Source organism: Myotis nattereri (assembly GCF_964212035.1).
Source record: "Myotis nattereri genome assembly, chromosome: 11".
NCBI classification, from domain to species: Eukaryota; Metazoa; Chordata; class Mammalia; order Chiroptera; family Vespertilionidae; genus Myotis; species Myotis nattereri.
In genome coordinates, this window is record NC_138086.1 from 54,138,920 (window position 1) to 54,155,123 (window position 16,204).

General features: G+C 39.1%; 1 protein-coding gene across 1 annotated transcript in view; it reads right to left on the minus strand.

The window, feature by feature from the left end:
• AGMO (alkylglycerol monooxygenase) overlaps positions 1-16,204 on the minus strand; it is a gene marked incomplete at both ends in the record, with an annotated part of 282,802 nt that overhangs the window by 106,633 nt on the left and 159,965 nt on the right. Inside the window, one exon of the mRNA XM_081101921.1 lies at positions 9,844-9,949. Coding sequence (XP_080958047.1) covers positions 9,844-9,949 — 106 coding nt within the window. The remainder of the gene's footprint in view (positions 1-9,843; positions 9,950-16,204) is intronic.

Sequence of the window (16,204 nt, forward strand, 5' to 3'; positions counted from 1 at the left end):
GAATTTATATTAGTTCACACAAACACTCCATCCATGCTTTTGTTCTGGCCCTCCGGTCCAGTTTAAGAACCCATTGTGGCCCTCAAGTCAAAAAGTTTGCCCACCCCTGGTATAGACCCTGCTCACTGGCAGGCACTGAAGTAAAACAAAGTCTGTTATCCTCCCATCTTGATACAAAAGGGAGACTATTACTGGTATATTAGATCTATCCTTATGTCAAAAGTAACACCTTATAACTTCTTTTGCCTGTATTCTTACAAAATAAATTTCATTCATAGTTCTTACTCTCAAAGATATTTTCCTGTGGTTAACTCCTAGTCTTTGTCACATTTGCTATTCCAGAATATCTTTGACATTCATAATGTTCCTATAATGTTTTATAACATAACTAGAGGCCCGGTGCACAAAAATTTGTGCACTCAAGGGGGTCCCTCAGCCCGGCCTATGCCCTCTTGCAGTCTGGGACCCCTCGGAGGATGTCCACCTGCTGGTTTAGGCCCACTCCCTGGGGGATCAGGCCCAAGCTGGCAGTCAGACATCCCCCTGGCAGCCCAGCAGCCCTCGGGGGATGTCCACTTACCAGCAGGGAGCAGACCTAAGCTGCAGTCAGACATCCTTAGCACTGCTGAGGAGGCAGGAGAGGCTCCCACCACCACTGCTGTGCTGGCAGCCATCAGCCTGGCTTGTGGCTGAGCAGAGCTCCCCCTGTGGGAGCACACTGACCACCAGGGGACAGCTCCTGCATTGAGCATCTGCCCCCTGGTGGTCAGTGTGTGTCATAGTGACCAGTCATTCCAAGTCGTTCTGCTGTTAGGGTCAATTTCCATATTACCCTTTTATCATATGGGATAGAGGACTGGTGCACCAGTGGGGGCCAGCTGGTTTGCCCTGAAGGGTGTCCTAGATCAGGGTGGGGATCCTATTGGGGTGCCTGGCCAGCCTAGGTGAGGGGCTGATGGCTGTTTGCAGCTGGTCACACCCCTTTCAGTGTGAGGGTCCCCACTGGGGTGCCTGGCCAGCCTGGGTGAGGGACTGAGGGCCGTTTTCAGGCTGGCCAAGCCCCTCCAGCGACAGAAGCTCCCAGCCTCTCCTTTTTTTCTTTATTCTGGGATTTATTTACCTTCTATAATTGAAACTTTGTTGCTTTGAGTAGAGTTCAGAGCTGGCCAGGGTGGGCGGGAGGGAAGCCTCCTGCTCGCTCCAGCTCCGTGGCCACAGTCGGCTGAAAGCAGGTATCTGGGGTTTATTTACCTTCTATAATTGAAGCTGTGTTGCTCTAAGTGGAGCTCAGAGCAGACACGGCAGCTTGGCTTCCTCCATCATTGGGGAAATTAAGCCTCCTGCTTGCTCCAGCTCCGTGGCTGCCGGCCGCCATCTTGGTTGGATTAATTTGCATATAGTCGCTCTGATTGGCTAGTGGGCGGGGCTTAAGGCATAGCAAAGGTATGGTCAATTTGCATGTTTGTCTGTTATTAGTGTAGACTAGAGGTCTGATGCACAAAGGTTCGTGCAAGAATAGGCCTTCCTTCTCCTGGCTGCCAGCACCACCTTTGCTCCAGCTCGGAACCGCTTTCTGCCTTAGCGTGCTGCCCAGAGGCCTGGAGCGGCTGGGGCGGGGCAGAACACCTGTGTCATCACCATGGTGATGATACAAGCATCCCGGCCCAGCCGTGATCTTTGTTGCATCAATTTGAATATTCCATCCTTATTGGCCGTGGGCGCCACCATCTTTGTCATGAAGTGATGGTCAATTTGCATATTCCAGCTTTATTAAATAGGATAATTAGTATCCTATCTAATAAAAGAGAAACATGCAAATTGACCATACCCCCGAACGCTTCCCATTGGCTAATCAGCAGGATATGCAAATTAACTGCCAACCAAGATGGCAGCCGGCAGCCAGGCAGCCGAAGCGAACAGGAGGCTTGCTTGCTCCAGTGGTGGAGGAAGCCAAGCTTCCCGGCCTGTGGCAGCCCAGCTCTGAGCTCCAGATGCAACAATGTTGCAATTATAGAAGCTAAACAAGCTCTACATAGCTGCTTTCAGCTGGCAGCGGGCTCAGAGCTTAGAGCAGCAGTGATGGCAAAAGAGTTTCAACTATAGAAGCTAAACAAAGCCCAGATATCTGCTTTCAGCAGCCGAGGCCTCAAGCTGGAGCCAGCCTCAGAACTAAAGCTGGCACTCAGCTCCAGTGACAGCCATAGAAAGTAAATTAATCCCAGAAAAAGAAAAAAAGAAAAAAAGGAGAGGTTCGGAGCTTCTGTCACCCGCCAGCCTGAAAACGGCCCTTAGCCCCTCATCCAGACTAGGCAGGCACCCCAGTGGGGACCCCCACCCTAAAGGGTGTGCAGGCAGCCTAAAAACAGCCATCAGACCATCATCCAGGCTGGCCAGGCACCAAAGCGGGACCCTCACCTGATCCAGGACACCCTTCAGGGCAAAGCAGCTGGCCCCCACCCATGCACCAGGCCTCTATCCTATACTACAGGCAGGGTGGGACAGCGCGAGCTGCCACCCGGGCCCCATGTGCAGCCCTGGGCAGTGGGGCATAAGCCCCAGCCCCAGCCGGGATCCCCATGCTGCCTAAGCCCCGCACTGTTAAGCCCCGCCCCCTATGACTATTGGAGAGCAGGAAAGTTACACTGGGCCCTGGGTCGCTGTGGTGATCCGGCCATCGGTAAGTAGAAAAGTGCGGCCTGTAGGCAGCCCCCAGCTGCGCCTGATCAGGGAGCAGGAAAGCCCGGCCTGAGGGCAGCCCCAAGCTGGGCCTGATCCAGGAGCAGGAAAGCCTGGCCTGCGGGCAGCCCCCAGCTGGGCCTGCTCCAGGAGCAGGAAAGCCTGGCCTGCAGGCAGTTCCATGCTGGGCCTGCTCCCCGGTTGCCATGGAGACCTGGAAGCAGGAAAGCCCGGCCTGTGGTCAGCCTCCAGCTGGGCCTGCTCCCCCGTCGCCATGGCGATCCTGGAGCAGGAAAGCCTGGCTTGCAAGCAGCGCTCCCATCATGGCCATAGCTCAAGGGAGAGTATAACATGCAGTGGAGGCCAGGAGCCTGAGAGATCAACACAGAGGGGCTCCTGCTCCAAGCCTACATGGTGTGGCTGGGGGCAGGCCCCGAGCAGACACACACACACACACACACACACACACACACACGGGATGCCTGCTCCGAGCCTCTGCTGCCAGACTGTGGCCATCAGTAGGGCATCCACTGAGGGCTCCCGGACTGTGAGAGGGGCAGGCTGGGCTGAGGGAACCCCCACCCCCAGTGCACAAATTTCGTGCACCAGGCCTCTAGTGATTACATAATCTGTATTCTATTATATAATATATAACAATGTTTTACATATATATTTTATCAGAAGTGGGAGTAAACAAAGGGTGGGTCAAACTAGGTTTACAGTTGTTTGTATGGAAAACAATACAATAATTAATAAATAACAACAGAAGAATTAAATTCTGTGTTTCATGTACTCAGAACTGTAAATCTACTTCTGCCTCACCCTTTAAAATCCCTTGTGACTTGTATGAAATCCAAAGAGAACAGTTGAGCATTTCAAAGTCTAATTTTTCTCCAAAGGCCCACATTCCAATGACCCAACTCCATCCAAAGAATACCTGAATTCACTCACCTGAACCCTCTCTCATGAGAAAATCTCATCAACACATATTTATATTATTACTCCTAAGGTCAAATACATGCTTAAAATGATGCTGGCCAGAACTAAGTACAAGTACACTAAATAATGGATGAAACTGCCCAGAAGGCTGCATGAAGAGAGTAAAAATAATCTCAAACTCCTAAGTAAAACTAAGTATATCATACAGTTTTTTTGAAAACAGGTATTTTCCAAGATATGCTATTTTGCTATAGCTTTACCTAGATTGCTTTCTATTTGCTCCCTTATAATACTAGTATAGAATCTACATTTCTAGGGGCATTATTACTGGAGTTAATATGAATAAAGTATCTCCTCCTTTTCACCTGAATATTTTCCTCTGAAATAATGAAATAAGCCTGAATGACTACTACCACTGCAGGTTGAAATAAGCCCACCATTTTAGCTGTCATAGGGCTGAATTTAAAATAAGTGGAAATCTCATACAAAACTATTCATAGCCTTTCACAATCCCTAAGAGTATTTAGCACACTGAGAAAAATAATTTTTTTGCATTGTGATTTGTACACAGCATCAATAACAAAAACAGAAGAGCAACCTTTACAGTTTCTCTAAATTATCTGCCTAATGCATTTTGATTAAACACATCCACATGTTTACTGTAAGCCACTAAATACATCTTACACTGAGATTTCTTTGTATGAGTGACGCCTCAGTGATTTATAAGAACACTTAGTGAGAGTAAAGGGAAAGAATTCTATGCCTCTGGTTACTTTTATGCTAGGCCCACTGACAATAATTTAATCTTGCTGAGTATTGATAACATTCTCTGCTGAGCTATCACTGGCTTTCGGCACACGGACGCTCAGGGAGCCTTCATAAAGGCTTGCTGTCATTTACTTCAAAGAGACTGGCTTCAGGATCCAATGCCCAGTGCTCCTGATCACAGGTTTGTTCCCGGCTCCACTCCAATGCCCTGACTCCGTTTCCACTGGCCGGGAATCCCTCTGAGCTCCATCCTTACCAGTAAGAAACCTTGTCTGGAAGATGGATTTATAGCAAGCAATTTTTTTTAAAAAATCTACTTTGATAATTCATTTGTTTGGAGTGACATTGTAGGTTGGAAAGAGCACGGTGGTGATTATACGAAGGTGCAGTCAAATTCTCACAGGGCACCGTGAGGATCATAATTGTATTAGTCCTATCTTTTATGACCTCATGTGTCATGAACTAAAACATCTCATAGGTTCAACTCTTCATTTCTTAAAGATTTCTTGGAATCTCATTCTTATTAGTGAATTAATTATATGAATATAAATCAATAGCAATTATTTAATCTGTGTGGTATTGTTTTATTTTTAAATCACATAATCAGTATGAAATCTTAAACACTGAAGTAACTTTAGAAATCTACTTCATTCCCTTGACCTTACAGATGGTGAAACTGAGAACTAAGTGACTTTCCTCACATTGTTAATTCATAACAGCATATGTCTGGAATCTGAATCCAATTTTTTCTCCATCTCGTCACAAGTAATTTAAATACTTGTATAAAGCTAGGCCAAGCCAGTGTCAGACACTGTCATAAACAAACAAAATTTAAGAGAGGTATTACCTTCTTGTGCTGTAAATGAGATTGAAACCCTTGGTAGAAATAGTATAAATGACACCATAAGCTGTGTGGAAAATTTTCTATTAGCTTTTAATCTGTAGCAGCCAATTCCCCTGGACCTACTATATAGGCATGCAGAGAGGATGACACCCATTAAACAGCAAACTTAGGAGTGGCAAGTGAGTGTGTCAGGCAGCAACTTTCCAGCAGGTGCATGCTTTTCTCTGAGATTACATGTCCAAATGGTGATTAGTGAGCTGACAGTCTCCCTTCAGACCTAACAGGACGCCTAATATTTGAGAGTCAGAGAGTAGATCTCCACTTCCTCCCTGGAGAGAAGGTTTCAACTGTCAATGGGTTCAATACCAAACAGCCGATTTTGCTCTTCTATCTGAACATTTGCCTGGGAAAAGCTGGCACCTGCCATGTTTCACCTCAGAGAAAAGAAATGAACAAATTAGCTAGCTTTTTCTTTCTGTAACAATTTGATCACAGCAAAGTAACTTCCAGAATGTTGTTAAAGGTTACACATAGCTTTTGTTTGTTTGATTTACTCTAAAGGAAGCTTGGTTCACCAGTGACATGCAGAGCTTATGAAGGATAAATGCATGATTTTTGAAAGGTGGTTATTAAAAGTTGTTAAGTCTTGCCGAAACCGGTTTGGCTCAGTGGATAGAGCGTCGGCCTGTGGACTGGGAGGTCCCAGGTTCGATTCCGGTCAAGGGCATGTACCTGGGTTGCGGGCACATCCCGAGTGGGAGATGTGCAGGAGGCAGCTGATCGGTGATTCTCTCTCATTGATGTTTCTAACTCTCTATCTCTCTCCCTTCCTCTCTGTAAAAAATCAATAAAATATATATATTTTTAAAAAAGTTGTTAAGTCTTGTTATTTTTTGTTAATAGTATGAAATCATTAGATAAAATATGACTTTTTAACCTTTTTCACATTATGGCATGCCTGGGAACATTAGGTATTCTAAGTAACAGAATTTTTCAGCCTACTTAAAGTTATTCCATGAATATAATAAAATTGTACTATATTTTATGTACACTTACTAATGGTTATTTACTCATGCAGTTCACTAATTAATAGACCTCAATCTAGAAACCAGAGTGATTAATGGGCAAATGTCTACACATGTACAAAGAATGCACATAAAAATGCAAATTTAAACTTACCTCTGTCACTTTGAAATACAGAGATACTTCCAAACACAAAATACCTCTCCACTATTATAAAAGTAAAAGCTGTAATACTTTGGGGGGAGGGGGGGAGGAGCAGGTGCTTAAAAGTTCATCTATAATAATAAAAGGGTAATATGCTAGTTAGACCAGATGTCCTTCTGGGCGTCATTCCGGATGTTCTTCCAGATGAAGCGGGGGCTGGAGGTAAGAGCCCAGGTTCCGGGTGCCTGCTGGTGGCCAGAGGAAAGTAGCCCGGGTCCTAGTTGCTGGAGGGAAGCCAGTGCCAGCAGCCAGGGGAAGGAAGGCCTACTCTTGCACAAATTTTTGTGCATTGGGCCTCTAGTTTAATTATAAAAGAAGAGGTAGCTCTAAAAACTAAAATTCTGTTAATCATGATTCTCTGGGGTGGGGGGTTTGATAGGATTTCTTGAAGTTATGAATGAAAGTTTTAGTGATAAAAATGTATGCTTGAAATTGTCTCTATTTTTTAGCCAGCAGTAGAAACAAAAGCAGACTTCTAAGAAGCATATCATATATTCGAGGAAAGGAAAGGCCATGTGGTTGAAAGTGCCAAGTGATAATTTGGATACCTGGCTTTTTACTATAATTTTCAATTTGGCTTTAGGAAAATTATGTCATTTTCATGCTACAATTGCTAATGATGTTAATTGGACACATAAACATAAAAAAGGTTTATAGCATCATATTAAATAAGCATTAATAAAAGTTACCAAATACCTAGATTTAAAAAGAAAAACTATTGTAAGTTTTTATTTAATATGTTAAACATACACATAGATAGAGAGAAAGAAAGTAGGCCAGTGTATTACACAGTATGCACATTATTTTTCAGAAGACAGGTTCCATTAACCTGGACTATCTTTACTTGTCAAGCAGTTAATATGACAGAAGAAATAACAGATTCTCTTTTACCATTAACCTTCGGAAAGGAGACCCCTATTTCCAGTATTTATAACCATTTGACACAATCTATTAAAGCAACGAAAAGACTCCCCCAAACAGAGGTCTCCAATTTGCTCGCTGTGAATAAAACAAATACATAATCCAAATCTGACCTCACTTTCAAAGGCATATAAGACAGTTTCCCTTGTTGTCTTGCCTATTTTTAAATTTTTTATGGTGGTAAATAAACCTTGGAAAATTCCTTGGTAGATTTTACCACCTGAAACTGCAGCTGTTGGCTGCCACTATCAAAGCCTCACAACTCCAAACTCACGTGCAAACCTCATCAAGGGCAGACATTTCTAATTGATTCCAGAAGTATTTCTTTTGCTGAGATCAGGGGGCAAAGGAAGAATAATGAGCAGCTTTTTAGAGGGAATTGGGGGTTAGGGTGTTGAGGAAAGGGGGAGGGGAGCTTTTAAAATCTCAAAGCTTGGCCAGAAATGCATAGCAATTTTACGGTCAATTGGCGAGAGCATCTGGAACCAGGCATCCTGGCCTCGTAGTTGATGGTAGTGAAACCAGCTTACAGGCAACAGCAAGCCCATAATGAGTCCCTGTCATGTACTAGTGGAAACCACGTTGACGTTCTGCCAAATATCCCTGCACCTTTTTCTCAGGGTCAGGATTCCCCTTAGAGTCCTCCTCAAATATATGAAACACTGTCCCGTGGATCGTAACCCATTTGAGCTATTCGTAAAGGCAACTCAAAAAAGGAAAAACTAAAAACTTAGATCTTGTATGTGTTTAATTCCTCGAGTGCTGACAAGGCTTTATATCACAAAGCCATGTTTGCTTTCATTCGGGGGATATATTTCAAACGCAGCAGGCCATCTTGTTAGTGCACGGAGAGTGTCGGATGCTCAGGCCATAAATCATAGCACAGCGCGTGGCACACGGGCTGGAGGAGGCTCTTTGTTATTTCAAATGCAGGACAGGTGATTAGAAAAAGGGGCAGGGCCTCTCTTTTTTGAATGCCAAGCAGAAAAACTAGGTGATGTGGAAATAATTTCTTAGGAGTAAATGATGTTTACCTTAAGCCCCTGCTCGTAATTCACCAGGCTGCCACTGGTCGATTACACCCACAGCTAAGGCAGGGGAAAGGACAGCCATGAGAAATGGAGGGGATGTGAGTCAACAGGATGGAAGCTGGTTCAGTGGACAGAAATGGGCCATGCAGAAAACTAGACTGCTAACATTCCTGACTTTCTATTTTTACCCAAACAATATAATTAATAGAGATTGGATCCATTTTCCAACTCACTCAAAATTCAAAGTTTGCAATGGTGAACTAAATTCAACATGTTTGCTCTTCTGGTTAATCTACTCTTGGCAAGGAATCACTTCCTGCTTTCAAACAAGAAAAGTAAAGCAAGCAAAAAAAGACAAGACAAAGTAAACTAAACTAAAAAGTCTATTTAAAATGCTTCTTTAAAAACTCAATTTTAATGTAAAATTCTGCTAAAAACACCTGTTTTGATAATGTTAGTATAAATTAATCAGCAATATATAAAATGTGTGTTCCTCACAATACACATAATATTAAAATGGGGGGAAAAGTGCTTGATGATGGAAATCTTTTTGAACCTAAAGTATTTAGTAAAGCACTTGGTGGATGTCCACATGAGGACTTTTAAAAAAGGGCCTAAGGGATAAGGGATGGATGGGCAAGAATAAAAATGTATTTATGTCTCTTAATTTTTAACCATCTTAATAAAAAACATGATAAATAGAAAACTATCATGGATTAATATTTTCTAGGGTGCACATTCATTGTAGAAAAATCCCACAGGGCCAATAAATTATAGGAAATTTAATGCGATAATTTATAATGAGGAGACTATAAAACTAGTATCCTCATTTTATAAAACAAAAAATAGCAGCAATATATTCTAATATTGCTTTAATTTGTTTACCAAGTATTTTGTTGCTCATAGAAGGTATTTACTTTTAGAAGAATCACAGGAAATGGACATTAATTTTTTAAAGAGGGGCCTCAAATAAATAACCCCAAATAGCTTATTTTCACCTGCTACTTAGCCTGTATTATGTAATCATAATTCTGTAGAATTATAGGTAATTGACAAAATATGCAACAATTTTCATTTTCGTCCTAAAAAGAAAAATCTCAAGTGGCAAAGTCTTTGCCAAGAACTTTTAGTAATTAACTTCTACTATTTGTTGAGAACCAAGTATGTGGCCCAATTTCTTTATAAACATCATGCAATGTAACTTGTCCAACAATTGTGTGAGATTAGCCATGTCAATCCCAAATTAGAGACCAGAAACTGAGGCTTAACACTATTAACCAGCTCAAAGTGACACAATAAGTTTTGGTAAGTAGATGAACAGGTAAAAATTTCCCACAAGTACTAGTCACAAAATAGACAAAAACATTGTTGAATAAATGAATGAAATAAGCAGTAGATGTATAATCCTGCTATAGGCACAGAAAGCAAATGTCTTACCTCAAAAGCAAATGACAAGACAGGGATGAGAGGCTTCAGATGGCCAAATCGACACAGCATTAGAAACACCAAGCAACGGGAAGCTTCCACGACAGCTGCCTTAGGTCTGAAATAGTGTCGTTAACAGGAATTAGCTTTAAGTATGCTCCTCACAGGTTTACATGCTATAATTAATACAGTGATATACATTTCTTTTAAATTTAAAGAATTGTGCTGCACTTTCATATATTTGGGGAGCATGTGCCTCTGAAGCTGTTTGAAAACAGGCATTAAAGGAAGAAATAAAATGCATCTTTTTAAAAAACTGTTTATCGATTTGAGAGAGAGGAAGGGAGAGGGAGATAGAAACATTAATGAAGAGAGAGAATTCATGGATCGGCTGCCTCCTTAATGCCTCCTGCTGGGGATGAAGGCCAGACATGTGCCCTGACCCCAGAATCAAACCAGCAAGGTCTTGGTGCATGGGACAATGCTCAACCAGCTCAGCCACATTGGCTGGGCAATAAAATGCATCTTTTAAAGAAAATCTGTTCTTTACCAATGTATTGCTTAGTTTGAGCATTGATGAATCAGGGTGAAGCATACTCTAACTATTGAATAAAATAGTAAACAACTAAATTTCTAAGGTTTCAAGTAAATGACACTTCCCTCACTCAATGCTTTTACCTGTACACTTCATTCATTAAAAAGTGACTTGGTAGGAGGACTGATATAGTTAAGTACTCTAAAATAAAGAAAAGTTGAGTTCTGAAATATTGGAAATGTGAAATTTGTGTAATTATACCTAATTTAATAGGTAACATTATAGATCTTTGGTAATTATTATGATGAATATTTTCTGTATATATGATATCTAAAATATATGAAATACATGTATTTATATATTTGGAACAGTGTTGTCACATGCAGATAAACATTTATTCACTGCCTCATAATGATGGTAATAAACAGATACTTTATCCGCTTAAAATAGTTTGATATGACATTTATCTAACACTTGTTGGAAATTTTAGTATTTTTGTAAAAGACAAATAGTATTGTTATGAAGGTGAATTTTCTAACTAAAATATTAGAGAATTAATGTTATTAAAATGCAACTATATTTATTTTAGAATATAGAGGTATATAAAAAAAGGAAACCTAAAGTATATTTTTTAACTGAAGACTTTCTTCTATTGTCTATTATTTATGACCCATTGTTTCTGTAAAATTGAATATAACAACAACATTTTAGTACAAAAAAGAGAACACATTTTTAAACTCAATAGAAACAGGATAATAGTTTATAATCTGTTTGCATTCAAGTAATGTGATTAAGTTTTTTTGTGAAAAAATATTAAGAAGCTTTTTCCTTGTAATGTCGTAACTCATTATGATAATTTTTAATGATATATGGGTAATTTTAAATTTAAAAAAACAAGATTCCTATTTTAAAACACATAGCTTTTGTTGTTTTTAATATATCTTACCTTTTAAACTTTATATTGTGAAATGAAACATACATATAGAGAAGTATAAAAAACAGAAATATGCAGCTGGGTGATTTTCAACAAATAAGCAACCATGTAACCACCACCCATTATCAGCATCCCAATGATACCTCTTACCTCCTCAATATTTTCTCCCTCCCTCTCTCTCAGCAAGAATCAATCCCCTGACTTTTATAGTAATCATAGCCTTTCTTGCTCTTTTTTAAAAAAATGTTTTATCACTTTAGCATAAGTTTCTAAAAACTAGCCTATAATTTTATATCTTTCCTACATTTCATAAATGGGATTATACTGTATGCACCTTTTTGTATCTGGCATCTTTCACTCAGTATTGTGTGTAAGACAGACCTATGATACTGCAAATAGCAGGGGTTCACTCTTTCCCTCCTGCACAGTATTCCTTTGTGTGGGTATACAAAATGCATGTAACCATTCACCTTGTGAAGAACATTTAGTGTTGACAATATATGTTTATTGTAAACAATGCTGTCTGCACATTCCGTTCCATGCGTTTAGGTGTACTTTTTAATACATAACTAGGATTGAATTACTGGATTACAAGACATATATGTGTATATATATAGATAGATAGATAGATAGATAGATATAGATATATATATATATACACATACACACACACACACACACACACACTAGATGTATGTTAAAATTATGTTAGAAAAATTCTCAGTTTTTCAAATTAAATATCACAAAATAAACCCCTCTCTTCAGTGTGTGAGCATTTTAACAGTTGGTCTTATTAATTCTTTTAATTTTAGTCATTTGGGATGTAAAATCTTTGCTACTTACAAAATTTGCCAATAGCATCTCCTACTTGGTTTTATTTTTTACTGTCTTAATGATAATTAATTTTTGAAAAACTGACTTTCTTAATAGTATTATAATCTAGTTAATCAATTCTATCTAATGCATCATAATTAGGTCTTTTTGTGTACCATTTACTATTTTTACATACTCCAAAGTTATAGACGTACATTACTATGCTACCTGCTGGAATCTGTATTGGCTTTCCTCTCACTTTTCAACCCATAATCTCCTGACCCCAGAAGTAATTTTTATGGTGTGAAATATTTGTCAAGTTTATTTTTCTTATTCCTATGTGGAAATCCAATTTTTCCAAGACCATTTACTGAAAAGCCAGCCTTTTCCCACAGCTCTGCAGGGACACCTTTATCACAAATCAAGTCTATATATAAGCATAGATCTCTTTCGAGGTTTTCTGTTCTAATCTTTGTGCTAATAAAACATGTCTAATTACTGTGGCTTTATAATAAATCTTGATAGGGAGTTATGCAACTCCTGGTTTTTTTTTTTAACCTCAACACTGTGTTGGCTATTATTGAACTATCTACATATATTTTAGAAAGACCTTGTCAAATTCTAGGAAGAAACCTTTTACAATTTTAATTCAGATTGTATTGAAATGTAATATATGGCCTAATATAAGGTGACAGAAGGTGGTTTTACTTTGGTTGGTTGACACATGGAGTAATATACAGATCTTGTATTATAGAGATGTATGCTTGAAACCTATATGAATCTATTAACCAATGTCACCCCAATAAATTAAATTAAAAATAAAAGGATGGAAAAAAGTAAATCAATTTGGTATTGTAATCTTTACAATATTGAGCATTCCAATCTATGAATATAGTTATTTCTCCATTTATTTAGCTCTTTATTTATTTTTCATAATATTTCAAAGTTTAACCATGTTTATAAAGAGATTTCGTACTCATTTTTTTTAGGCTTGTATTTACTTGGTATTTGATATACTTGATGCTATTGCTTATACAGTCATGTGTACAGTAATGACATTTCAGTCATCATGTAGGATGGTGGCCCTATAAAGCCGGGGACACTTAAGGGTAAATGGTTTGCACTTCTCATCCCCAACCAGAGGGTAAATAGCTGAAATCACCCTACTCAGGGAGACAGATAGCAGAAATCCTCTTAGTGCAGCGGTTCTCAACCTGTGGGTCACGACCCCTTTGGGGATTGAATGACCCTTTCACAGAGGTCGCCTAAATACATCCTGCATATCAGATATTTACATTATGATTCATAACAGTAGCAAAATTACAGTTATGAAGTAGCAATGAAAATAATTTTATGGTTGGGGGTCACCACAACATGAGGAACTGTATTAAAGGGTCGCGGCATTAGGAAGGTTGTGAACCACTGTCTTAGTGCCAATTGCCAACCACACCCAAGGACAGAAGTTAAGAGGATAAATCTCATTTTGATAAATCAGCATAAAGCTGATGAATATTTTATTGAGATCCTCCTCTAACAACTGTAATTGCCCAGCCTTAAAAAACCCTAAACCTGCCCCTAAGACTCCCTTTTCTCTGACTTCTTATTGAGCCAAAGCAGACCAGCCTAGGCTCATTTCCCCAACCCTTTATTGTTTCATTGTCCCCAGTCTTAATAAACATCCTCTAAAATTAAAAATATATATATAAAGGAGACGAAAAATTCTTATTGCCTAGTGAGTCTTAGCCCTTATAAGGTTGTAGTGCATTGCATTACTGTTTTGTGCTGGTCTTACTTTATCAAAAGTAAAGCTATAGGCTAGAAATGCCTGGAGGCACTCACCTGTCCCTGGTGAGCTTCTGAGGGACAGCTCCCCTTTCTAAACCAGTGTTGCAACAGAATGGACCCTAGTGATTATTACTATATCGCAAAACACCCTTCAGCAATAACCATTGGGAACCTTTGACTTACATGCAGGTCCTGGAGTGTATAAGGCACACAAGGAGGTTTGGGACAGAGAGAAAGAGATAGACACAGAGAAAGGGAGGGGAGGAGGAATGGAGGGAGAAAAAGGAAGAGGGAGAGGGAGAAGGGGAGGAGAAGGGGGAGGGGGAGGGAGAAGGGGAGAGGTAGAGGGAGAGGGAGAGAGAGAGAGGGACCTGGGGTTCTTCTGCTTTTATAGGGGTTCAAGGTGGGGCCTAGGGTTTCATGGGCTCACTCTTTTTAGGTGAATTTAAAGTGTGGGAAGAGAAAAAATAAGTAGTCCAATGGTCAGTTTTTCAAATCAACCAGGATCTCCGCAATAAAGGAGCCTCAGTAGGGAGAGGCCACATGGCTCTTTACCTGGTAGGATGTGGCTGACCATGATTATTCCAGAGAGCCTGCCTTGAAGTGGATGTCTCTTTAAAGTGGATGCTTCAGCAATCAAAGCTTATGTCAAGCACTTTTGATACAAAAAGGAAAGCCAACTGTCTTTTTGGTAGGCTTACACTACCATTAATTACTCACATGTTTGATATGATGCTGGTGCAAACAAACCTACTATGCTGCCAGTCCTATAAAAGTATAGCACATATAGTTACAGCAATAGAATAAACCATTCAGGTTTGCATAAGTACATTCTACGATGTTGGCACAAACACAAAATTGCATAATGACAAATTTCTCAGAATGTATCTTAGTATGAGCTCCTGAATAAAGCCTGAGGCAGTTTAGATTTTTAAGTGATTATATACAAGAAGAATAATTGGATATTATTGTAGACAACTTTCTTATTTTGTCTAGTATCTGTATCCAGAGAGACAAAACCAATCTTCATAAAAAAAAATGAAGCTATACAATTGCTATTGGCTGATTGTCAATTCTATTAAGTGCATTCAAATGATAGAATGGTGATGTTTAGTATGTGATTCAGATTTTTTGGATCTGAGTAAGTATTTCAGGTAGACTTGAGACACATTTTTCCATTTTCCTGTTTTATGGCTCAGTATGTACTTGACTTCTAGTGTAGAAAAGTAGGATAGAGAGCCAAACAAAATGAATGGTAAAATAAACACCATTTTTAAAGTATTGAAGGAAAAAGGTTTAGAATTCTACACATTGTTTACATATGGCTATGTGAAATGTGCCAGCTGCATCGTTCCCTACCAAATGTTTCTATGGAATGCATATTATAAACAGTTTCATTAACCGGAAGTTCATTTGGAATTGGATCTTGATGAAACTCCAGAGTCTTGTGCTATTCCAGAACCTGAAATTAATGATTATTGATTATCTCTTTGGAAAACAATAATACCACAACAAAGATAAGATTTCAAGAATGACAGACCTTTTTTTGCAATTTTTCACCAAGTAAATTCTATAATTTCTGACTTCTGGACCATATGGCTTGGCTTTGTGTTCTGTTCGATATTTTACTGTCTGTTTGACTTTCTTAATTTATAAAATGTGCTTTATATCATATTATCTGAGTATTGTTATAAGTATTAATAACCACCATATATGTTAATTACCTAAATGTTGGTATTAGTATTAATATTAATGATTGATAAATACCGAGCAATAACAAAAAAGTATTTTTTTATATACCTCATGCCAAAAAAGCAATTTAAAATTGTTCAAGAGAATGTATTTTATGGCCTGGGTAGTATTTAAAACAGGATTCCTTAAATAAAATATCCGGTGTGAGGGTAAAGAAGATAAACTTTAAATATATACACATTCAGACATATATTAAGAACTATTCAAATGGCAAAGGAAAAATACTCAAATGTGTTCTATATTTTATTAAGCATTCAGAATTATAGTCTATGTTTTGCCAAATTAATCATTATATTTATAGATTTTCTTTAATAAACTTGAAAATCCCAATTTTCATTTAAAAGGCTTAGATTTAAAATGCACCCTTGACATAAAATCAGATAAACTGCTACTCTGTTTCATTGAAAATACAGGGTGAAACTGTAGCTTTGAAACAGAATTTTAGGACTGGAACCCGGATTCTTTGTTTGCTGGAATCGAAGAATGAATTCATGGACAGAAAATGGCATAGCAAAGGTAGAAATTTATTGAAGAACAAGTACAGACTCCCATGT